Below are 25,670 nucleotides of genomic sequence, written 5' to 3'. Positions count from 1 at the left end.
AATAGACATTTCTCCAAGGCAGATATACAGATGGCCAATAAGCACATGAAAAAAATGCTCAATATCACTGATTATTAGAGAAATGCAAATCACAACTACTATGAGATACCACCTCCACCAGTCAGAATGGCCATCATTAATAAGTCCACAAATTACAAATGCTGGAGGGCATATGGGAAAAAGGGAACCCTCCCACACTGTTGTTGGGAATATAAGCTAGTACAACCACGATGGAGAATGGTATGGAGGTATCTTTGAAAACTATACACAGAACTACCATATGACCCCGCAATCCCACTCTTGGGCACATATCCAGACAAAACTTTCCTTAAAAAAGACATATGCACCCGCATGTTCATTGCAGCACTATTCACAATAGCCAAGACAGGGAAACAACCCAAATGTCCATCAACAGAGGATTGCATTAGGAAGATATGGTATATATACACAATGGAATACTATTCAGCCATAAAAAAGAACAACATAATGCCATTTGCAGCAACATGGATGGAACTGGAGACTCTCATACTGAGTGAAGTAAGTCAGAAAGAGAAGGACAAATACCATGATATCACTTATATCTGGAAACTAAAATACAGCACAAGGAGTTCCCGTCGTGGCTCAGTGGTTAACGAATCCAACTAGGAATCATGAGGTTGCAGATTTGATCCCTGGCCTTGCTCAGTGGGTTAAGGATCCGGCGTTGCCCTGAGCTGTGGTGTAAGTCTTAGATGCGGCTTGGATCCTGCATTGCTTTGGCTCTGGCATAGGCTGGTGGCTACAGCTCCGATTCAACCCCTAGCCTGGGAACCTCCATATGCCGTGGGAGTGGCCCAAGAAACGGCAAAAAGACTAAATAAATAAATAAATAAATAAAATATGGCACAAATGAACCTTTCCACAGAAGAGAAAATCATGGACTTGGAGAACAGACTTGTGGTTGCCGAGGGGGAAGAAAAGGGAGTGGGATGGGCTGGGAGCTTGGGGTTAGTAGATGCGGACTATTGCCTTTGGAATGGATTAGCAATGAGATCCTGCTGTACAGCACTGGGAACTATGTCTGGTCACTTGTGATGGAGCATGATAATGTGAGAAAAAAGAATGTATACATGTATGTGTAACTGGGTCACCATGCTGTACAGTAGAAAACTGACAGAACACTGTAAACCAGCTGTAATGGAAAAAATGAAAATAATTATACAAATTAAAAAAAAATGCAAAGTAGAAAAAAATAAAAAAAGAATCCAACTGCAGCAGCTCAAGGTACTGCAGAGGTGCAGGTTTGATCCCCAGTACCCGGCCTGGGGCAATGGGTTAAAGGATCTGGCACTTCCACAGCTGTGGCTCAGATTCAAACCCTGGCGCAGGAACTTCCAATGCTGCAGGTGCAGCCATTTAAAAAAAAAAAAAAAAAAAGTTCCAAAATAAAAAAATTTTTAAAGAACTAACATTGTCAATTTGATCTTTAAAATGCTTTCCAACTCAATTCAATACAACGAAGTGCACAGGTAAAAGTCTTCACAGCTAGATACTGAGATGCTAGTCCATTTAGTTCTAAATGGGGACCATAAGACTCTTAAAATCCTCAGTACAAAAACTCTCAAGAGAAAGGGCCCAAAATTTAAATTAGGAGTCTGAGATCTATTCTAAGGGAAGTGAAAAACAGTCCTAAAAGTATAAAACCAAAACTCCAACCGTAACAAGGTAGATCTGAACTCATCCACACAAAGCAAAGTCTTGATGTCTTACCCTTCTGTAGTCTGCACAGCACTACATAAATAAAAGGCATTTAATAAATATTTGCTAAATAAATGAGTGAATTAATGAACAAATGGAACACTAATCTGTCAAGTCAGCACATACTACTGTGGCTATGCTAGAACAAAGGTTATGAGGAAGAGTATACACACATATACATATTTAGTTTTCAATAAGTATAACAATGCTAATCAAGACAGATGTTCAGGAGTTCCCATCGTGGCGCAGTGGTTAACGAATCCGACTAGGAACCATGAGGTTGCGGGTTCGGTCCCTGCCCTTGCTCAGTGGGTTGACGATCCGGCGTTGCCGTGAGCTGTGGTGTAGGTTGCAGACGCGGCTCGGATCCCGCGTTGCTGTGGCTCTGGCGCAGGCCGGAGACTATAGCTCCGATTGGACCCCTAGCCTGGGAACCTCCATATGCCGCGGGAGCGGCCCAAGAAATAGCAAAAAGACAAAAAAAAAAAAGACAGATGTTCAATAAATGGTGCTGGGGCAAAATGGCAATCCATATGAGCAAAGAGAAAGAAATCATTACTAAGCTATATTAAAGATGTCAATGATTTTTAAAAATTGAAACACAGGAGTTCCCTGGTGGCCTAGCGGTTAAGGATTCAGCATTGTCATTGTTGTGGCTCATGTTTGATCCCTGGCCCAGGACTTCCTGCATGCCACTGGTGTGTCAAAAAAAAAAAATAAAAATATATATATATATATATATATATATATATATATATATATAAAAGAAACTATGAGAGTCTACTTCTATTTCTCTGGGAAAGATTTTTAATGTCAAAAGCAGCAATCAAAAAGGAATAGTTTAATTGGGGGGGGGTGAAAAACATAAACAAAATATGACAAAAGTTTAGTAACCTTTCTTTCTAAGCAGCTCTCATAAGTCCCTAAGTTAAAAATCAGAAAACTCACCAACCCGGTTTTTTTTTCCATTTAAGGCAGGTGACCTGAGCTCCACCAATGAACATACCCACATGAGACTCTGAGTCATAAGTAGGTGATATGTGAAAACAGCCATGAAAATTAAAGTTCTTCAGCTGGCAAGCATGGAGGCACAGAGCTTCATGCAGTGGTGCACAAGAGCTATGTGGTGGAAGATGGCAATGCTGGTTCCAACTGAGGTGGCTGTGACATCTTGTTAGTTCAGTCCCCACAGTGTGGCTGAGCAGAGCCATCAGCCCAGACTTTCAGCCCTCCTGAAAATTCTGTAAGTCACCAACTATTCATTAATAAATCTGTGTTCTGCTTAACTAGCTAGGCTGAGTTCTGAGGCTTACAACTAAGAATTCCAACACACACATCTTCTTAAGGATGAACCAGAAAAATCAACATGTGATAAAAGGAATTAACTATATGTAGAAGTTACCTTAGGGGAAAAGAGATCCCTTCCCAATCAAGACGAAAACAGGAACAGTAAGGCCATAAAAATTTAAACAGCAAAATGGTCGAATGCTAAATAAAGCTGAAGCCTTATCAATGTTTTAAAAGTCTACAAAACGTATGACTAGAAGTCAACATTGTGCTTAGAACTGAGAAAGGAAAGCAGTCACTGACAGTGTTCATCAAGGACTGAGACTAAATTACAACTATTCAGAGCGCTTCAGAAATAGTTCTCAGTAAAGCTGAAGGAAAACCAAAAACCCTTCTTCCCACAGCTGGGGCCATAAATTTCAAATCATACCAGTTTCGAAGGCTGTAGCTATATCAAAGGCTGCCACTGTGTGGTTATATGTATCTAAGTGGTTATATGCAGTATCTCCTTTAATAAAAAGACCACTGAGAGGGCAAAAAGTTAGGAAAGTAATTAGAAAAGTATTACTAAGATAGAGGAAATAGCTCTTAGCCAACCCTCTCTGCTGTGATTCCACTATCTCCAAGTAAGCTTTGGGTTAATAATTTAGCTTTCCAAATGCCCAGATGCCAGGAAAAAGCTACTCTGGACAGGGACTTCTGAATCACCTGAAAAGTATACCTCCAATGTGAATTATAAAAATTAGCACTATGTCTTTTTACCTTGGCCTGGTGTAAGTCTGATTACTAACAGAGAGCCTCATCAACTCTGAACAAACCAGCAAAACCAAATGTTGGTGTTTATAAAGTTAAAGAGTAAGTTCTGAAACACACTGTCATCTGAAAAGCAGTTCCACCTGGCAAGGCATGGCTTGATGGCTTGTAGGTCTTCCTCTGGAGTTTCAAAAGTAAGGATTACAGGGAATGGATGTGATTGTAGAGTAAGTATAAAACTTGCACAAAAAACTAACTGTACTTAAGCACTTACCTCAAGGTCCTGAATCTTTAACAGGCTATCCTCACTTCAAAATAGAAAGGGATTTAGATTCCTTCAAACTAAATTTGGTCTAATTCTCATAGCCATAAAAAATCTGAACACAGATTTCTAAGCTATCTGTCAAGAAACCTGATGGTTAGACCCAGGCTCACAATTAATATTTTTACTGCCAACTACGATGATTTCCTTCAGTATAAGAAAAACCATTTTTGTCACTGTGGTATGCCAAAGATTCAAAGATAACCCAAATGACCCTCGCCTTGTGAATATGAGATATCACTGCCTTGATTACGTTACCTCACATAGCAAAAAAAAGATTTTGCAGATGTATTTAAGATTACTTAATCAGCTGGCTTGAATTAATCAAAAGATAATCTGGATGGGTCCAACCTAATCACAAAGCCCTTCAAATATGAGCCCAGAGTGGAGAAGCAGAGGCAGAAAGCAGAGAAATGTACTCCTACTATCCTGAAAGCAGAGTGGCCAGGTGGCAAGGGACTATGGGCAGCTCTGGAAGCTGAAAGTGATCCCTTTGAACAGCCAGGGAGAAATTCGGACCTCAGTCCTACTTCAACAACGGACTAAATTCTACCATGACCACATGAGCATGGAAGAGGACTCTAAGCTCCAGATGAGAACACAGTTTGGACTTGATCTTGTCCTTGTAAGACCCTGAGCAAAGAACCCAGTCATGCCATGCCAGACTTCTGACATACAGACTGTGAAATAATAACTGGGTAATTAAGCAGTAAAGTTGTGGTACTTTGTTACACAACATTAGGAAAGTGGTACAGTCTTCTTCAGGAATAATAAGCCTTGAATACCACGAATTCTCATCATCCAAAGACTCCTCAGATGTCACCTGATCCTCTCACACTACCACCACACCAGGAGTACTTGTCTCTCAGCCCCATGGTACAGAGACTACATTTACCCTTCAAGACAAATGCAACACCAGCACAGCACCTTAGCAGGGTCTGCTAAATAAGTGTTCTATAATAACAAATGCTTTAGCTCTTTTGATTCTCACAACCAATCTGAAAGGTAAGCAGGACATATATCACCTCCAATTTCCTGACAAGAAAATAGCAGCTCAGGGTGCTTATGTGGCTTGATTAGGCTGCACAGTGCAAGACTTGGGTTAGCACACAGGTCTTCTGAGTCCCCCATCCACTTCCCAGTATTCCTTGGATCGGCATTTCCCAAAAATTTTTCATGGAGATCCACGGCAAAAAAACAACACCTATTTCACAGACACTTCTAAAACAAAAGTTTTATGGAACAGAAAGGCGCCACAAATTTATTCTTTTCACAGCCACATCAGTAGCATATGGAAGTTCCTGGGCCAGGGGTCAAATCAAAGCTGCAGCTGATGCCACAGCCACAGCAATAGTAGATCCAAACTGCATCTGTGACCTACACCACAGCTCATGGCAACGCCGGATCCTTAACCCACTGAGTGAGGCCAAGGATCAAACCCACTAATTCCACAACTCACTTGAACTGCTTTCACCATACTAGGTCGTCTATGTAAGAACAATGTTGATAAACATGGCCACTAAACCTTAAATCTAGAATACATCAAATATACTTAATATATTTAAATTAGACCAAAAAACATAAATTAAAAAGCATTAATCCTAGGTTGAACAACAAAATCTGAAGATTAAAAAAACACAAATTTTGGATATTCAAATTACTGGGAAATTCTACATTAAAGTCAAACTGTATTAAAGTTTATTCTGTTAGGGGCTCCATTACCTGAGTTTTCACAGAAAGAATTATTCAAAGGCAGCTGAACTGTTAGATACAGGTATTTGTCTAAACCTACAAATTCAAAATGGTTAAACCTTTTTGATACCTGAAGGATTTTGTAGCTAACAGTGAGGTTCAGCCATTTTGAATCTATACCTTTATAAAATCAATTAACTGATCCTAGTTTTTAAAGTTAAAAGGAAACTGAACATATTGTAACATTTCTAGGTCAGCTGTAACTCCTGCCAAAATGCTACTACTTGTAGTATGTCTTGTCTTCTCTGCCCGTTTTAGCTTGCTACCAGTTTGGAAACTAGATAACTACATTTATTGGAATTGTAGACAAAATAAGCAATAAGGAAGCTCTGAACAAGTTATGTAGCAACTTATACTATGAGTAACTTTCATTAACTACTGAATGTGAAGTTGATGACATTAAAATTTTAGCCACTCAGAGGCCTTCTGACACATCCCAGTTCTCAAGTTATGGCACAAATAGGTGAGTTGTTATTCTTTCACAAGCATAACAAACGTCTAGCTTCATTCCTCCCTCCCACACCCATGAGTAATCAATCATGGCAAGGACACAGCCATAGAATCCTTTTTACCACAGCACTCCTGAAAGTCTCTGCCAAATCTATTTGATATCCCAGCTATCACGGAATGGTCAAAGTAACTAGGAGCCAATTCTTCACATAAACCTTTACAATCGAGTTACTAAAATTATTAGAGCTTTTCATCATGTCTTTAATAAAGTACCTTTCACATTCTGACATCTAAATAGTAGTGCTGGAAATGAAATACTGCTGTTCATGCTACAAAAGCTAACCTCTCAAAAATAGCCCTTTGACATAGAGAGATCCACTCATTCAAAAGAAAGAGTCTTTTAGTTAAACATGGTATATGAATTACATGTTCCAATTTTCTATCCCTCCCAAAGGGTTAAAGAATTTCAACCAGTTTTCAAAAGATTGGATATGAATGAAAAAATACTAAAGTAATAGTACAACTAAGGACACTACAATCCCATGGAGAAGGGAAGACTGAAAAGAATTGCGCCTATTTCCATCCCTTATAAGCCTTAGGACTTAAATGTTATAATGCAAGATGAAGAAATTAAGAGGCAGGATCAAAACTGGAAAGATTGGGAGAGTTCCCTGGTGCCCTAGCAGTTAAGGGTCCAGTGTTGTCATTGCTGTGGCTCAGGTTTCATTCCTGGCCCAGGGAACTTCTGCATGCCACAGGCACAGCCAAAAAAAAACAAACAAAAATAAAACTGGTTGATTGATCCCCAAGTCTCCTGTCCCACGTTACAGAGCTCTGAGGAACCAGAGGTTTATTTTCTGGAGCCAAGGAGGCTCTAAATTGGGTGAAACCAAGCACAGTAAGACATGAGTGAAGGGCAAAGTGTGTGACTAAATGAGAGGGCTTAGGTGATATTCTGCACAGTGAATAATGGAACTTCCAGCCCATTTCCTGTGTCCTACTTCTACAAAGTTGGCAGCCAGGTTTATAACCCCTCAACCCTTGCCCAAAAAACAAAATGCTTCACTGGAGAAACCAAATGACCTCTTGCAAACCATGTGGATATTTCTCCCAATAATAAAGCCAGTTTACAGTCTATCACCCGGCAGTGAACCCGTGTTGAGCACATGTTACTTCCAAATAGCATCAGATTTTTAGTACCTTGTTCTTAAATATTAAGAGATAGCCCTGTGCACTCAATAGTTAAAGAAAGTTTCCAATGTAACAATGAGCCAAAAACAAGAAAAAAAAAACTATAAAAAACAAACAAAAAAATTTAAAGAAAACTTTAAAACAAAAGGAAAAAAAAATCCCCATGATTCTCAAATAGATAAAAGACATATCAGTATAACAAGCACAACGCTATGAAAAAAGAAAATGACAATAAGAAATAGCCCTTGGAAATTTAAAAATAAAGTAGCCAATATGAAATTTTCAATTGAAGAGTGAGAGAAACTGAAGCAACCTCTCAAAAGCAGAAAAAAAACAAATAGATCATTACAGGTAAAAAATAATAAATAAGAGAATTTATCCTAAAGGCACAAAAGCTAACTAACTGGACTTCTAGGACAGAAGAGAAAAAATAAAGGAGAGGGAATTATCAAAGAAATAATATCTAAAAGTTTCCAAGAATTGAAGCACAAGAGTCATATACTTAAAGTGTCCAGCACAGTGCAAAAAGAAATCTACGCAAAAGGTATTATTTACCATGAAATTTCCAACATCAAGGTATAAAAGGAAGATCCTAAAGCCTCCAGAAAGAACGTGGAGAACAGGACTGGAAGCTTGAAGCAAACAATTTTTTTGTTTGTTTGTTTGTTGCATAATAGCCTTTTAGTAGTACTTGACCTTTAAAAACTACACAATGTGTTATTTTGATAAAAATAAAAGCAAATTTTTATTTTAAAATTCTAATTAAAAATTATGAGTATTCACATCATTATAAATCAACTACACTTCAATAAAACTTTTAAAAAAATTATGACCATCTAGTATACTCAGTACAAGGGACCAACATAATCTAAAAGCATGATATATAGATTAAAAGATGTTCTATGGTTCAAAGTTCCTGCTGTGGCACAGGGGGATTGGCAGCATCTCTACAGTGCCAGGACACAGGTTCGATCCCCGGCCCAGCACAGTGGATTTAAGGATCCAGCAGTGCTGCCCCTGTGGTGTAGGTCACAACTGCAGCTGGGATCCAATCCCTTGTCCAGTAATTCTGTATGCCACAGGGCAGCCAAAAAGTAAACAAATGATAAAATCTATTTCTCATCTTAAATGTCATTCAACAGTTGATAACAAATAACAAATGGACTGATCTTATTCTCAATACTTAAGACAGTAACTATTGTTAATAGCATATTTCAATACCAGTCTTATGGTACATGCTAACTTAGCCAAATTATTCTACAAAATAAATAAAACAGAAAAATCAAATATCTTTACTAACCTAAGGAATATGCATTTGTTGAGAATTCATAATTTAAAAAACAAATATTTAAGATAAATATATGTTTAAGGATAAAATGGTAATCAGGATTCCAATACAAGAATACAGACTAATCACTACTGTTTACTTCTCTCCCTCTCAAAAACCCACTGAAATGAAGGTTTAAAAAAAAGTAGAGGACTTGCTTGGTGGCTCAGCAGGTTAAGGATCCAGTATTGTCACTACTGTGGTGTAGGTTTGATTCCTGGCCTGCGAATGACATGCCAGGGGCACAGCCAAAAAAAAAAAAGAGAGAAAGAGATTAATTAAAATTCTAGAAAAAGAGAGAGAACATCAGCAGTAAAAAGAAAATAAATTTCTGAAGAATCAAATGCAAAAGGATTCAACTTGGTGGAGAAATCAGAGCAAAGGTAGTTCTAACTCCAAACATGCACAGAAGGTTGCAGAAGAGATTGCAGCAACTTTTTACAACAGGAAAAAGAAAAAAAGAAAAAAAAATCACAGTTTTAGACACTAGAACAGGAGATTATTGCTCTCAGGGATGTGTTCCATACACACTGTCTCATCAGAGGTTTCAACTTATAAAATCTGGGAGCTCTAACACATGACCTTGTAACTAGCGTTTTTACTATTATTCTAAAAACAAACTCCTTTTGTTAAAACTTAAAAGCAATTCAATTTCATGGGGAAAACAAAAAAGATAACACTACAAATAAGAAAAAGAACAGTACCTTAGAGGGCATCCTCCTTAAACTAGTTTCACTGTGTCTATATGTATGTATGTGTGTGTATATAATATAGATATATGTATATACTCATAAACATACTTTTCCCACAAAACTGGGATCACACTTTATAAGCTGTTTTTCTATCTGCCTTTTAATACAAATACCTTTGCATGTCAAAAATACTCTTCTGTAGACTCTAACTCTAGCTGTGTGCCATTAGGCAGGTTATTTAACTTCTTTGAGCTTCACTCCAAATATAAAAAATTATCTACCTCATAGATTTATGTGAGAATTAAATAAAATAATCCAAGCAAAATGCCTAGCACAGAGTAAGAACCTAATAATGCTGGCATATTTTATGGCTGCATAACCTCACCAACTACCTGATATAACTTATTTAACCAATTTTCTACCGTTGAACATTTTTTGCCCAGATTTTACCTACTGAAATAACACTGAAGTGAAAATCCATGCAGCTGACTCCTTAATACATCCTACATGTTCTTAGAATGAATTTCTAGAGGTAAAATCCTGGATCAGTGTTATGTATAGTTTCCCTTACATTCACCACCACACCTGTTTCCTCATCTCTACCTCATTTTTTAGTTTTTTGTTTCTTAAATATTGATGTTTTGTACTTTAAAAACCTTGCAGTAAAGGGTATGAAAGCAAAATATTTAGCACTGAAATTTTAATTACTCTCACCTGGGAGCAAGTAAAATGTAAAACGGGATCAAGCTTTCAGTATCATGTTCTGATGTATCTCAAGCACTGTTTTACTCTTCAGGAGCTTTACATTTTAAGAAATTAACTTCAATCTGCAGTTTCAGAATAAATTCAAAGCAACAGTTTGATTTAGTACTTGTTGAACAGTTATTAGTCATTTAAAAGTTGCATAAAAATGTCTTAGAAATGCCTCCAAACTAGTCAAAACTCAGCCTTTCTTGTGAAAACTCTAAAATTAAGAGAGATTTGCTTAGTCTGTTGAGACTCAGAAAGGCTGGGAAAAATTTAGCAGAAGCCCTCCCCATTGCTTAAGGGGCCACATGCTCCCCGAACCAAAACACATATTCACGGCTGCTCAGGAGAGTGCTGTGCCTTCTTTAAATTGACATTACTAACAAGCCCCCCTTTTCCTGGAAACTGTCATTCCCTGAAGCAACAACATTCGTGAAAAAAAGAAACAAAAACAAAAACATTAGCAAACCTCTTGAAGAATCAGAGCCTAACTGCGGACAGGCACGAGCCTAGCCGGGAGCCAGTATCAGTCTCACCGCCAGTCCCGGATCAACCAAGTTATGCGAAGTGACTAACTCGTGACAGCCTCGGGCGCTGGACACTGGCCACATTGCCACCTCTTTCGGGTCCCAACAATCCTGCAAGCAGCCTGGCCTGGAATGGCTCAATCCCTGCCCTCACCCCAGGACCAAGGTTTGGAATTAGACTTTCGTCACCAGCTAGGAGCCCCTCGTTACTCAACCTCTGGTCGGGAATAAGAAAGGGGTCCTCGGTACAGAGATCAGATATTACAGGAAATATTACTGGTTTTCCCATTCCGCCCTCACTCCCGAGTTGGGGTCTCGGATGGTTGGAGAAAACTTCGATATGAGTCAAAAATCACGCAAGACGGAAACCCTCTCACTTATTCTCAGGCCGGGCTTGGGGAGTAGGGAAAAACTAACAGAGGTCAAATGTCAAGGATCCAGCTACCTCCACCCAATCTCCAGACGGAGTTTGGGATGGGGGACCCGAGACAGGAATCACGGGGGACCTGAACCGCCCGGAACTCATTCCCAGTCCGGGTTTGGGGGTAATCCTCAGGCTAGAGGTCAAGGGTCAGAGAAGAACCTCCCCTTCTCTTTGCCCAAGAGTCGCTGTCAAGGGCTGTCGGCAACTAAGAGTGCGCGACGGCCATAGTACCTGAGTAGAGGCCAGCGCCTGCTGGAACTGCTGCTGTTCCTCACTGATCTTTTGCTTCAGTTTCTTGAACATGGCGCAGAGCGGGGTCCTGAGTATGGATGAAACCCGAGGGGGGTGAGCGCCCAGGGAGACCCTGCCGCAGCGGCTACGGAGGCTTCTCTACACCTGGGACCGCGGGGGCTGGGCCTCGCCGCCTCCTTCCTGGGCTCGCGGGCGGATTGGGACACTCCCCCTGCGGATGTCGGCGTCGCCGCCGCCGCGTCTCTCTCTCCTGGGTGCCACTGGTTGGCCTCGGCCCCCCATCCAGCCCCGGCAGCGGCGGCGGCGACAACGGCAGCAGGTGAGCGATGTGCCAAAGGCGCCTGCGCGGCCTACGTGGAGCTCGCCGAGAGAGCTCTACGGGACGCCGGAGGGGACAAGCTCGAAGTCGGGCCCGCACATGCGCGCTCCAGCTACACCCCCGAAGGCGGGAACTGGGAGGGAAAAACCAGGTTCTTTGCGTCCTACCCGCGGTGCGTGCAGCGATGCCCTCAGAGCCAAGTCATGGCTGGTCTGAGCGCCACACTGACATACGCCCGGGCTTCGGCGCTGCCAAGTAAGAATGCTTCTACTGAGAACCGAAAGGCTGACAGTCCCACCGCAAAAAACTGGGTGAGGTGGTGTCCGTGGCGGAGAAGATGGGAGATCCAGAGAACCTGCCAAGGGCTCCGAAGGATAGTGTGCTTTTGTGCAGTATTTGTGGTTAGGATTCTGGGTCTCCAGTGTTTCATACTCCTCCTGCTTCCCAGAAGGTCCCGTTTCCCTTCGCTTGACTCCTCCAGGAACCAACAAGTGCCCGACACGAGGCTCCGGGGTTCAGATGTTTCAGGCCGTTATTTTAAGATCCCAGTCGTTTGGACATCGCCTTTATTATTTTTTTTTTTATTACACCGAATCGTGTACTTTCATATATTCATTCAAAAATCTTTATCATGCTAAGTTCCAGGCCCTTGGGGACTTCTCTTAGTCCATGATAGAACAAGTAGACAAAAAAATCACTAAGGATATAGAGAACTTGAGTCAGCTAATATTGCCTAATTGATCTTCTGTGAAAAGACCCAACAATTGCAGCATACACATGGAACATTCACCAAGACAGACCATGTGCTAAGTCATAATACAGGTCTCAATTAACTTCAAAGGATTAATATCATATAGTGTGTTCTCTGATCACAAATTAAATTAAAAATCGATGAGTTATCTAGAAAATCCTCTGATATTTGCAAATTATGCAACACACTTCCAAATAGTTGTTTGATCGAAGAACAAAGCACAAGAGGAATTAGAAAATATTTTTTAAAGAATGGAAATGAAAATAGAACATATCAAAATTTGTTCAGTTCAGCTAAAGCAGTGCTTACATGGAAGATAACAGTATTATGTGCTGATATTAGAAAGGAAAAAAGATTGAAAATCAACAATCTTAAGAACCTTAAGAATTTTGAAAAAGGAAGAAAAAATTAAAAAGTAAATGGAAGGAATAAAATAATAAAAATACTGAGCCAAAGATCCATGGTTCAAAACAAACAATAGGAAAAAACCAACAAAACTAAAATTTGGTTTTTGGAAAAGATTAATAAAATTGTTAAGCCCTTAGTAAGACTCATGGAGAAAAAGAAAAATACTAATTATCAATATGAGGAGGTAAAGAGGGGATATCTGTATTAGGAGTTAAAGAGCGGTCTACAGATAAAGGGAACATGGAACACAAATTGTCAAAACCCAGAGTCCTTCAGTGAATGAGTGGATAAACTGTGGTATATCCCTATTGTGGGATACTATTCTGACATATAAAAGACGAAGTACTCATAACCTCAGAAACCTAAATGGATCTCCTTAAGTTTTGCTTAGTATGAGAAGTCAGACCCAAAAGAAGCCATGCATACATACGATTCTGTATATGAGGTCACTCAAGATGGCTGGTCTCTTGCTCTGCCAGACCAGTTTCTGCCTCACCTACACCTACTCACCTGACTGACCTTCCCCCTTAATCACAGAGCCTAATCAGTAAATGGCTTCATATTTGCCCCCTGCCCCAACTAGTGATTGTTCTCATCTTTAGATCAGAACATCACTATGATAGTTTGTCAGAGGGGAGGGGAGGGGTGTGCTCCTCTGCTGGTTTCCCTGGTAAAACTATGACCCACCTTGACATTAATTCTCCCTATAACTAATAATCTCTCCCTCCCTTGTGGCAAAGACTACTAACATGCCCTGCCATGCATACACAGTGGGGTATTGTTCCAGAACCTTGCTTCAGACATGTAAGATCCACCTGTTTGGAGTTCCCACAGGTTCACTGTGTTAGGAACCTGGCAGAGTACCTGTGAGGGTATGGGTTCGATCCTGGACTTGCTCCATTGGTTAAGGATCCGGCATTGCCATGAGCTGTGGTGTAGGTCACAGATGTGGCTTGGATCCCATGTTGCCAATGGCTGTGATGTAGGCCTGCAGCTGCAGCTCCAATTCAGCCTCTAGCCTGGGGAAATTCCATATGCAGCAAGTGTGGCCATAAAAAAAAAAAAAAATCCTCCTACTTATTAAACCATTGATGTCTATATTGCTGACTCGGAACTCCTTCTTCGGTCTTGAGGCTGGGCAAATACAAGGCTTGCAGGCCTGCAGGGTGTCAGCCAACAGATTCCACTTATATGACATTCTGGAAAGGCAAAGCTGTGGGAGGGAGAGTGGACCAGTGATTGCTAGGAGTTGGGTGGGTAAGAAGTAACTACAAAGGGGCAGGATGAGGGAATCTTCAGGATTATGAAACAGTTCATACCTTAACTATACTGGTAGATATGGACCTTTGTTTATATGTCAAAGCCTGGAAAGTTATATATCACAAACATTAAACTTCACTATGAAAATTACAAACCTGAAGCTTAGAGAAGTTAAGAATTTCACCTAAAGTAACACATCTTGGATAAATGGAAGCAGCATTTGAACTCAGAGCTTTCCTACTTCTAAAGCTCAGGAATTCCTTGTTGGCCTCCCAGTTAAGGATCCAGAGTTGTCACTGCTATGGTGCAGGTTCTATTCCAGGCCTGGGAACTTCCAGATGCCATGGGTGTGGCCAAAAAAATAATAAAGCCCATGCCCACACCACCATCGCCACTGCTTCTAGATCCCTTACCATAGAGGCAGAAACTCCTGAGAATATTGATTTCTCTACATTCTCCAATACTTTGCTCCAAAATGATTGACTGATATCCAAGTGTCCTCACCAGTATATTCATTCCTGGTTGCAAAAAAAAAAAAAAAAAAGAAAGAAATATTTTATCTTGTACATTCAGAACATTTTTCCTTAAATGAAAAATGCTACAGCTGTGTGTGTGTGTGTGTGTGTACATATACAATTTGCATAACAAGTAACAGCTCTGGAGCAGATTTAAATACTTGTAATTTCTATACTATTTTTTGATAAATTTTTTAGAGCTTTTTTTAAAATCGAAGTATAGTTAGTTTACAATGTTTTAGGTGTATAACAAAGTGATTCAGTTTTAGGTGTATATATACACTCTTTTTCAGATTCTTTTCCATTAAACTTTATTACAAGATTTGCATATAGTTCCCTGTGCTACACAGTAGGTCCTTATTGTTTGTCTATTTTATATATAGTAGTGTGTATCTGTTAATTCCAAGTTCCTAATTTATCCCTCTCCCCTCTTCCCCACTTATTCCTTTGGTAACCACCAATACTATTTTTTTTTCTTTTTTAAAATTACTTAATGAATTTTATTACATTTATAGCTGTACAACAATCATCACAACCACATTTTATAGCATTTCCATCCCAAACCCTCAGTGCATCCCTGCAACCCCCAACCTGTCTCATTTGGAAACCATAAGTTTTTCAAAGTCTGTGAGTTAGTATCTGTTCTGCAAAGAAGTTAATTGTGTCCTTTTTTCAGATTACACATCAGTGATAGCATTTGATGTTGGTATCTCATTGTCTACTTCACTTAGCATAATAATTTCTAGGTCCATCCATGTTGCTACAAATGCCATTCTTTCCTTTTAACGGCCAAGTAATACTCCATTGTGTATACATACCTCATGTGCTTTATCCACTCCTCTGTCGATGGACATTTAGGTTGTTTCCATGTCTTGGCTGTTGAAAATAGTGCTGCCATGAACATCAGAGTACATGTGTCTTTTCGAGTCATGGTTTTCTCTGGATAGATACCCAAGAGTGGGATTGTGGAGCAAATGGTAGTCCTATTTTTAGTTTTCTGAGGAATCCCCATACTGTTTTCTACAATGGCTGTGCCAATTTACAATCCCAACAACAGTGTACTAGGGCTCCTTTTTCTTCAGACTCTCTCCAGCACTTAATGTTTGTAGACTTTTGGATGATGGCCATTCTGGCTGGTGTAAGGTGATACCACCTAGTGGTTTTGATTTGCATTTCTCTAATAATGAGTGATGTTGAACATCTTTTCATGTGTTTTCTGGCCATCTGTATGTCTTCTTTGGAAAACTGTCTGTTTAGATCTTCTGCCCATTGGGGTGTTTGTTTGTTTTGTTTTTTTTTGGTATTAAGCTGTAGGAGGTGTTTATAAATTTTGGAGATTAATCCTTTGTGAGTCGATTCATTTGCAAAGATTTTCTCCCATTCTGTGGGTTGTCTTTTCATTTTGTTTAGGGTTTCCTTTGCTGTGCAGAAACTTTTAAGTCCCATTTTTTTGTTTTTGTTTTTATTGTCATTACTCTAAGAGGTGGATCTGAGAAGATGTTGCTGTCATTTATGTCAGAGAGTGGCCTATGTTTTCCTCTAAGAGTTTTATAGTGTCTGGTCTTATATCTAGGTCTTTGATCTTTTACTTTAATAAAATTTTTAGTTTATTTCTGTATGGTGTTATGAAATGTTCTAATTTCATTCTTTTACATTTGGCTGTCCAGTTTTCCCAGCACCACTTTTTGAACAGGCTGTCTCTTCTCCATTGTATATTCTTGCCTCCTTTGTCATAGATTATGGCTGTACCTGCAGCATATGGAAGTTTCTGGGCTAGGAGTCAAATCAGAGCTGCAGCAGAGGCCTAAGCCGCAGCAACCGCAACACCAGATCCGAGCCTCATCTGCCAATACCAAAACTTGCAGCAATTGCAGATCCTTAACCCACTGAACAAGGCCAGGGATTGAACCTGTGTCCTCACAGAGACAACATGGGTCCTTAACCCGTGATCCACAAGGGGAACTCCCTATACTGTTTTAATGTAATTCAGGAGAACACTTTGAAACATACAGAATTTTTAATATTTACCTTTGCAAAAGAATATCTTTTGTCTACATAGAGTTACAAAACAGTTGGAAGGCCTCCCTTGAAAAAATGTTCTACGCATCAGCATCTAATCTTAGACTATGACTCTTCCAGAAATTTAGCCTCCTTTTCAGTCTGGGGCCTTTTCTTTAAAGAATTTTTTTTTTCTTGGTATCTTTGTTTTTAACTTAATTCCCATTGTAGGCACAAATAAGTAAATCAGGTAAAAGTGAGGGGCTACATTATTATTGTTGCTTTCGCAAAACAGAGAGCCAAAAAATGACTTTCCCAGAGTTATATGATCTTGGTGACAGAACTGGAAACTGACCTCAGCCTTCTGCCCTTTATCTGGGTCTCTGACTGTAATATATTTCACACTTCCTTCTTTTCTCTGAGACACACCCTGCTCAACTTTTCAAAGTAGTTCAATTTAATTTTTAATAGTCTCGTAATTGTTTACATGACATGTCCTAGGTCTGTTTTCATAGCTGATGACTCAACAATTTAATGAGAAGAGTTCTTGGAAGGGAAAACCCAACACTAGTCTGAGGGAAAAAAATCTTTTTTCAACAATGAGGCCTCTTGGTAACAGAAAAGTTGATGGAATGGAGGTGAAGTGTCAAATTCCCTGCTCCTATTGAATAAGTACTTGTGATCAGATTCCTAAGTAAACAAATTCACTCTTGCAAACATTCAAATTTTGCCTCATACTCAAGATACTGTGTGGGTGGAAAGGCTGGGTAGTATAATGCATAAGCATGTGGGCATTAAACCCAACTGGCTAGGCTCAAGTCCTGGCTTTCCCAGTTATTTGTTCTGTGATGAGGGGAAAATGAACTTCTCTATGTCAGTTTCCTCCTATGTAAACTGAAGACATGCCATTGTATCCATCATAAATTTCCCATAAAGATTAAATGAGTATTTGGATAGTATGCTGTTATCTTGGAAAAAAAAAAAAAAAGGTGGACTTCCCATCATGGCACAGTGGTTAATGAATCTGACTAGGAACAATGAGGTTGGGGGTTTCGTCCCTGGCCTTGCTCAGTGGGTTAAGGATCTGGCGTTGCCATAAGCTGTGGTGCTAGGTTGCAGATGAGGCTCGGATCCCATGTTGCTGTGGCTCTGGTGTAGGTCAGTGGCTACAGCTCTGATTAGACCCCTAGTCTGGGAACATCCATATGCCAAGGGAATGGCCCCAGAAAAGGCAAAAAAACAAACAAACAAAACAAAACAAAAAAGGTGGATTCGTTCCTTACACTTGAAAAATGAAATTATCAAAGTACTAGAAGAAAACATGGAAAGGTTTTCAGTTTGTTTGTTTGTTTTGGCCAAGCCCACAGCATGAGGTAGTTTTGTAGACCAGAGGTTAAACTCAAGCCACAGTAGTGAGCCAAGTCACAGCAATAATAACACTGAAAACTTAAGCAACTGTGCCACAAGATAACTCCCAAGAGGACTTGTTTTAAAACCCTCGAGGAAGGAGTTCCCATTGTGACTCAGTGGTAACCATCCTGACTAGTAGCCACGAGGACTCAGGTTCAATCCCTGGCCTCACTCAGTGGGTTAAGGATCTGGTATTGCCACAAGCTATGGTGTGGGTCACAGATATGGCTTGGAGCTGGCATTGCTGCACCTGTGATGTAGGCCAGCAGCTGTAGCTCCAATTTGACCCCTAGCCTGTGAACTTCCATATACTGTGGGTACAGCCCTAAAAAGACCAAAAAAAAACAACCCTGGAAGAAGTTCCCCTATGGTGCAGCAGGTTAAGGATTGGGCATTGCTATAGCTCACAAATGCAGCATGGGTTTGATCCCTGGCCCAGGAACTTCCATATACCACAGACAGAGCCAAAAACAAACAAACAAAAAAACATATAAAACAAACAAAAAACCCTGGATTGCCAAGGGCCTTCGTAAGTATAATACAAAATCCAGAAACCATTACAAAAAGCATAGTTTAACAATCTAGTTTTTATCTTTTTTTTTGGCCACCCTGCAGCATATGGAATTCTCAGGCTAGGGATCGGATCTAACCCACAGTTGCAACCAACCTACACTGCAGTTGTAGCAACACTGGATCCTTTAACCCACTGTGCTGGGCCAGGGATGGAACCTGCATCCTGGTGCTGCAGAGATGATGCTGATCCCATTGCACCACTGCAGGAACTCCAAAATAAAAGTTTTTTTATTCTGCATGTCAGGAAATGCTACAAAATATTGAAATAATATGCAATTCATGGCTCTATAATAATCACATAACAACATTGGTGAATTTTATATAATTTGAGCCAATAAAAGGCCAACAAAAGAATGTATACTACATTATCTCATGTAGGTGAAACTAATCTACAGTGTTAGAAAACAAGGAAAATATTGTCTTGGGGAGTAGCAAAGACATATAGCAGTAAGGAGGGAAGTTTGAGGGGAGATCCTGGTGTGCCTGCCAGTAGTATTCCTTCTTTGTCACTGGTGGTGACTAAGTGGATATGTGTGAAATATTTCTGTTTCCTGATTGTGGTGATGGATACCCACATCTATACATGTGCTCAAACACATAGACTATACATCAAAAGTAAAACTCAATTTTACAACATACAATTTTTTTTTTTTTTTTTGGCCATCCCATGTCACATGGAGTTCCCCAGGCCAGGGATCAGGATAGGCCAGTTTTGACCTATGTTGCAGCTGTAGCAAAGCTGGATCCTTAACCCATTGTGCCAGGACAGGGATCAAACCTGTGTTCCAGTGCTCCCAAGACATCATGGATCCTGTGGTACCACTGCCAGAACTCCACAGTATGTAAATTTTTAAATAAATTGTTTGCCATAAAAACAAATAAATAGGCACAAAATCTAAAAAGAATGAGGCAGCTCTATGCATAGAACTATGCGAAGATCTCAAGACGTTTTATTTAAGTCTGAAACAAAAGTGCACCACAGTGTAACAGCAGGGTACTCTTAGTATGATTAAAAATTATATCCATGGGAGTTCCCATCATGGCTCAGTGGTTAATGAACCCTACTAGCGTCCATGAGGATGCAGGTTCAATCCCTGGCCTCGCTCAGAGGGTTAAGGATTCAGCGTTGCCATGAGCAGTGGTGTAGGTCACAGATATGGCTCGGATCTGATGTTGCTGTGGCTGTGGTGTAGGCCAGCAGCTACAGCTCCGATTCAACCCATAGGCCAGGAACCTCCATATGCTGTGGGTACGGCCCTAAAGAGAAAAAAAGAAAGAAAAATTATATCCGTGAGCTGTGTTGTAGGTTGCAGACACGGCTTGGATATGGAGTTGCTGTGGCTGTGGTGTTAGGCCAGAAGCTACAGCTCAGACTTGACCCCTAGCCTGAGAACCTCCATATGCCTCAGGTATAGCCCTAAAAAGACAAAAACAAACAGAAAATTTACATTCATATATATACACGTGTTAAATTCCATGAAGATGCTTTTTTTAGATTTGATAAGTATTTTTTAATTTTTTAAAGTTGCTGATTTTTTTCATTTTATTTTTATTTTGAAAATATTTTGTAACCCTTTTTTTCTTTTCTTTTTTGGCTGCCCTCTGGCATATGGCATTCCAGGCCAGGGATCAGATCTGAGCCACAGTTTTGAACTACCCTAGATCCTTTCACACACTGTGCCAGGCTGGGGATCAAACCTTCATCCTAATGCTGCAGAGAAGCCACCAATGCCATTGCACCATAGCAGGAACTCCTGAAGTTACTGATTTTTTTTTTTTTAGATACAGATAATTTTAATGAAATTGGCATAGTTAAGACCAAAAAGATAAAGGAAATATTGTCAGTTTATCTTCAGCTCATGCCTTAACAGGCTAGTGAACACAACTTGAAACACAGGTGAATCTTGCTCTGTTCTAAGAGAGAGTAAAGGGATCTCCTCACTATTTAAATATATTAATATAACCAGTTATAGAAATCTGAATATAAAACCAATCTCCTAAAGGTTCTGAGCAGGCATTCACCATTACCATCTTCCTGAAAAGTTTAACACTCCACATTCACATTTAATCATCTCTGTAGAAGGGGAAAACAGTGATAGTACTTGTTGAACTGGAATTACTACTAAAATTGAAAAGGCTGACACAACTTAGAATAGATTTACAAGGAGATCCTGCTGAGTAGCATTGAGAACTTTGTCTAGATACTCATGTTGCAACAGAACAAAGGGTGGGGAAAAAAATGTAATTTAATGTATACATGTAAGGATAACTTGTCCCCTTGCTCTACAGTGGGAAAATTAAAAAAAAAAAAAAAGGCTGACCATATTCATTTAGCCACCAATCTTATTTAAATCAGGACCGTCCAAAAGAAACATTCCATCAGCTATACATGATCTGAATTCTAGTGTATGAGATCAATTTAAATATGGTACACATATAAAAGTCATGAGACATTTTGGTCTTGTATTAAATAAGGCAGTGGCCAACTTCTACTCATTAGTAGCTTTTTTGAGATAAGCTCCCAAGTCTTCCCTTTCTCCCTTCTTCTTAATGCCAGCGAAGATCATTTTCATTCCAGGAATGCACTTCTTGGGATTCTCCAAGTACTCCATCAGTGTCTCCTCTCCCCAGGTGACACCTTTGTTCTTGTTGGCATCTGTGTAAGTGAATCCAGGAGCCTGACCTGTCTTCCACCCAAACAGACCAGTCTTGTGCTTGCCTCCCTTTTCTCAGTGTGGCACTGGGCACACTTCTGAACAAAATTCTTGCCCTTCTCAACATCACCCATTTTAAAATTGTTCTTTCGCCAAGCACAACAGACAAGTGGCCACTCTCAAGCTGGACATCCCGCTTTCTAGCTGAAGGTGCTGATTTTTAACTTCAAAAATGGCAGTTTCATAGGGGTCACTCTGTGTGTGTGTGCTTATCTATAAAAACATAGTTATTGTAGACTATATCTGGAAAATCACATAATAAACTGGAGTTCCTATTGTAGTTCAATGTGTTAAGAACCCAAAAAAGTGTCTGGGAGGATGTGGGTTCAATCCCTGACCTTGCTCAGTGGGTTAAGGATCTGGTTGCTGCATGCTGTGGCTCAGATCTGGCATTGCTGTGGCTGTGGTATAGGCCTACACCTGCAGCTCCAATTTGACCCCTAGCCCAGGAACTTCCAGGTGTGGCCATTAAAAAAAAATTTTTTTTTATATATAGAAAAGAAACCAGTGACAGTGACTGCCACGAGTGAAGAACCCTAGGTAACTGGAACTATCAGTGGTGAGGGGATCTACTTTTATATCCTTTTTTATCTTTTGAATTCATACACTAAGCATGTATTAACTATTCAAAAATTAAACATGTAAAAGGGGGGGGCAGATTTTTTCCAAAATGGCCACTTCTGGGGAGCTGATGCTGGATTATTATTCCCAAGACCTTTGTCTCCAATGACCTTCCCTCACAACAAGCCATAGTCACCCCCTGTTTTCCCAGGAGACCCTCCAAGATCTGCAGGTAAAGTGCCCACTCCTCCTGTATTTCACTTTTGCTTGAAAATTTGCTGTGCATTTGTCCCTGGAAGATCTTTTATTTTAGAAAACTCAGCTGAAGAAATATACATGGAAGGAGACCTGAGATAGATAATAAGGATGGTTCCATATGTAGGTGAGATCATACTATATTTTCATCGCTTAGTGGGAGATAAGAAATTAGCCAGGATGGTGCTTGGGCACTGAAGAAAACAAACAAAGAACAGAAAACCTCCTTATGCACTGATTCATCAATAAACTGAATATAAAAAGTCCCCAATATGGAAATTTCTCTCTACCCATTATTCTGAATCTTTATTGACACTTCACTATACCCAGCATGGCATTATTTATTTTGTAATCAAACTCATCTCATAAACCAAAGCCCTATCAAATATATTTCCCTAGAATCCTGCACCACCAATAATATTAAATTAAATAGTAGAATGCTAGAAAAGTGTTCCTGGAAAGACAGGCTTCATTGTTCCATAGGCCTTGATATCATTGCCACGTTTCATGTCTCAGTCCAATAAAGGCCGATTGAAACCAGCTGCTTGCTGTTCCTAATCTCTCTCATCCAGGGTTCTCTGCATACAGAAGGAGGAAAGAAGGCTGGTTCTCTGAAACTAGTATGAGTTTAGTAGTGAAACAAAAGCTTTAAGAACCTAGTGCTATTTGCAATGTATCTTATGTCAGTGAGATTAACAGACTATAGCCACACCACTCAACCTATGTACCAATGTATGCTCTCAAGAGTTGCAGCAAACTCATGGAGGAGCTGCATAATATTTTAAATTTTCAAAAAAAAAAACACAGCAATACTCAGCATCTCTCAGTCATGGAGTGAAAAAAAATATTAACAACTTCAACATTACATGGGCTCCATTCCTTTTGATGACATCATAACTTGCTAAACTGTGTTTTCTGCAGTTAGTTGCATGATAAAAATAAATAAACGAGGCCACAACTCAAGTTGCCAGATGGGCCATGCTGTGCAGGCACTCCGAAAAGGCCTGAAGCATGTTTATGATACAAGTCATGTCTGAGATTCAGAAGAATGTTGCTGTCTCCAAGCAGTTTGATGTCCAAGAATGCTACAGAGAAAAATCAAAGGTCATCCATCTATCCCCTCCCCTTGACAATTCCTGTCTTGTCCCTCTTTCATTTCCCCTGATGGAGTTCTAGTAGTCACAGCTTTCTTTTTTTTCCACAGGGAGAGGATTCTATAATTGAACCATTTCTGTCATTTCCCTAAAATTCAGCTTCTCTGTGGTTCTTCTATATTCATCCCAATATACATTTTATTATTATTTTCTCTCTACCATTGTAAGTCACTCTTCCTCTTCTATAGGATATTGTGCTGTTAGGATAAGAGCCAGTAGCAGTTTTTGATATTCTCTTTGCAACGTTTCAAATAATTCTTTCAGTCACCAATGGGTACTATTACACTGAAATGAACGTTAGGTTTTCAAGAGTCTGATATGGTTTAAAACTGAATCTATACAAAAGGTCAGGGGTGGAGGGTGGGAGTGACTAGGTTTGGTTTTAAGGCTGCAACTGCAGATCCACGTAACATTTACATACACTTTCTTTAACTCAGTTTGTAGTGAGCAACTCCTTTTTTCTATTCTGATCCATTCCATTAAGTCTACTGAGTCAATTGATGTATTATATTATAGTCTTTCATTGATATATTAATGAAAAGAAAACTTTACTTTTCTTACAAAAATAAAAAAAGTAAGCAATGGAGCAATACCCTATTGTGGGTAGAGTGGTTTGGGGAGAAAAGATAATGTTATTTGGAGTGAAATACTGTGCACTAGACAAAGCAAACTGTGACCTTTGTTCCCCCTAGAAAATCTAAACTCCAGAAATTCAAGATTCTGGAGTAAAATATTCATGTTTCACTATTACACAGAGGAGTCTATTTTCCTTTCTCACTCACAGTCATGTCCTGTTCTGAGATGGAGCCAGAAAGGGGACAGTACCTACCTTTGGGTCTCAGTCACCTCTTTGGTTTTGTAAGTGTTATATACACATTTTCAATATTTAAAGCATAAAGAAACACGCAAAGCCAAGTAAAATTTGCACTCCCCCTGTTTTTATTAATTATACTGGTCAGAGTTAACCTATCCACAACTCATAGCTAGTGCATCCTTCAATATTTTTCCTAAGCATTTAAGACATATACATGATTGATTATTTCACTCAAAAAGAATTTGAGATTGAAAGCAATTTCTCTTTAAATTTTCAAACGTATTGAAATGTATACATGTAAGGATAACCTGACCCCCTTGCTGTACAGTGGGAAAATAAAAAAAATTATATAAAAAAATAAAATTTCAAAGGTATTGAAATGTTTGATGGACATCAAACACTGCCTGTGGGTCAAGGTCAGTCTCCCCATGCAGAGGTCAACCTTATTTGACTCAGCCTCCTCCACCAATTCCAAGACCTCCAAGCATCTCTGTCTCTCCTTTCCTGAAGCAGAGCCTCCTCTGTGCCACTTCAAACTTGCATCACCCCATCTATCACTTAACTCTGTCCTGGATGGAACAGGCAATTATTACAGGAAGTTTATTTTGCATTTAGCAAAACAAAAAAATCCCTGCCTTCTTAGAGGGGAGGAAATTATAAATACTAAGCCTTTTTCTGTCATCAATAATCTTTAAAGGATCATACTTTTTACTGACATTTGCTTAACCATGGAAATTTGTTTTCAAACCCGTAAGCTAAGGATCTTTATCTTAACCAGGGGTTCTGAGCACTGGGCTCCTATAGGAGTAGATGAAAAAACTAAAGCAAATGAGTCATTATTAAAAGAATCAGTCTTGACTTTTCATCTTGGGGACAAAGGGACAGGTGGAAAACAGCTGTGAGGGTCTGGGAAGCTTCGTGGCTGCACATTTCGGACCTTCAGAGGAGAAACTGCATGGGTATCGACCTTCTACCAGGGGTCAGTACCCACCAGCTGCCCTCCATGCTTCCCATGGCAGCCAGGAAGTGCCAGGTCAGGTCACCCTCTCCTCCCACTGGGCAAACACCTGAGGCCTCTAGTCTCAGTCAAAAGCTCCACCCACCCACCTCCAGGCTGCAGGCCAGGCTGCAACTTTATTTATTTGTCTTTTGTCTTTTTAGGGCTGCACCCACAGTATATGGAAGTTCCCAGGCTAGGGGTCAAATCAGAGCTTCGGCTGCCTGCCTACGCCATAGCCACAGCAACGAGGGGTCCAAGCCCTTTTCAACCTGCACCACAGCTCATGGCCATGTCAGATCCTTAACCCACTGAATGAGGCCAGGGATCAAACCTGCGTCCTCATGGATACTAGTCAGATTCGTTTCTGCTGAGCCATGACAGGCCTTCCCAGGCTGCAACTTTAGCCTGTGTAAGACTGAGAGGAGGAGCTTTCCTTCTTCCACCAGACCACTCCCAGCATACCAACCAGTTTAGCAG

At 40.0% G+C, this 25,670-nt stretch overlaps 1 protein-coding gene and 1 pseudogene across 5 annotated transcripts in view; both read right to left on the bottom strand.

Moving 5' to 3' along the window:
• GOLGA4 (golgin A4) overlaps window positions 1-11,568 on the bottom strand; it is a 121,515-nt gene extending 109,947 nt beyond the window's left edge. For all 5 annotated transcript variants that reach the window (XM_047770164.1, XM_047770165.1, XM_047770166.1 and 2 more), the window contains exon 1: window positions 11,441-11,568. In XM_047770164.1, the coding sequence (XP_047626120.1) occupies window positions 11,441-11,512 (72 nt within the window). In that variant the 5' untranslated portion in view covers window positions 11,513-11,568. The remainder of the gene's footprint in view (window positions 1-11,440) is intronic.
• Window positions 11,569-21,184: 9,616 nt separating this feature from the next.
• Window positions 21,185-21,483, bottom strand: LOC125112059 (cytochrome c-like; annotated as a pseudogene).
• Between the last annotated feature and the right edge of the window lie 4,187 nt (window positions 21,484-25,670).

The sequence above is a fragment of the Phacochoerus africanus genome, chromosome 1, assembly GCF_016906955.1.
Source record: "Phacochoerus africanus isolate WHEZ1 chromosome 1, ROS_Pafr_v1, whole genome shotgun sequence".
In the NCBI taxonomy this organism is placed as follows: domain Eukaryota; kingdom Metazoa; phylum Chordata; class Mammalia; order Artiodactyla; family Suidae; genus Phacochoerus; species Phacochoerus africanus.
The sequence above is the reverse complement of the archived record's forward strand: the minus strand, read 5'-3'. Positions and strand labels throughout refer to the sequence as shown.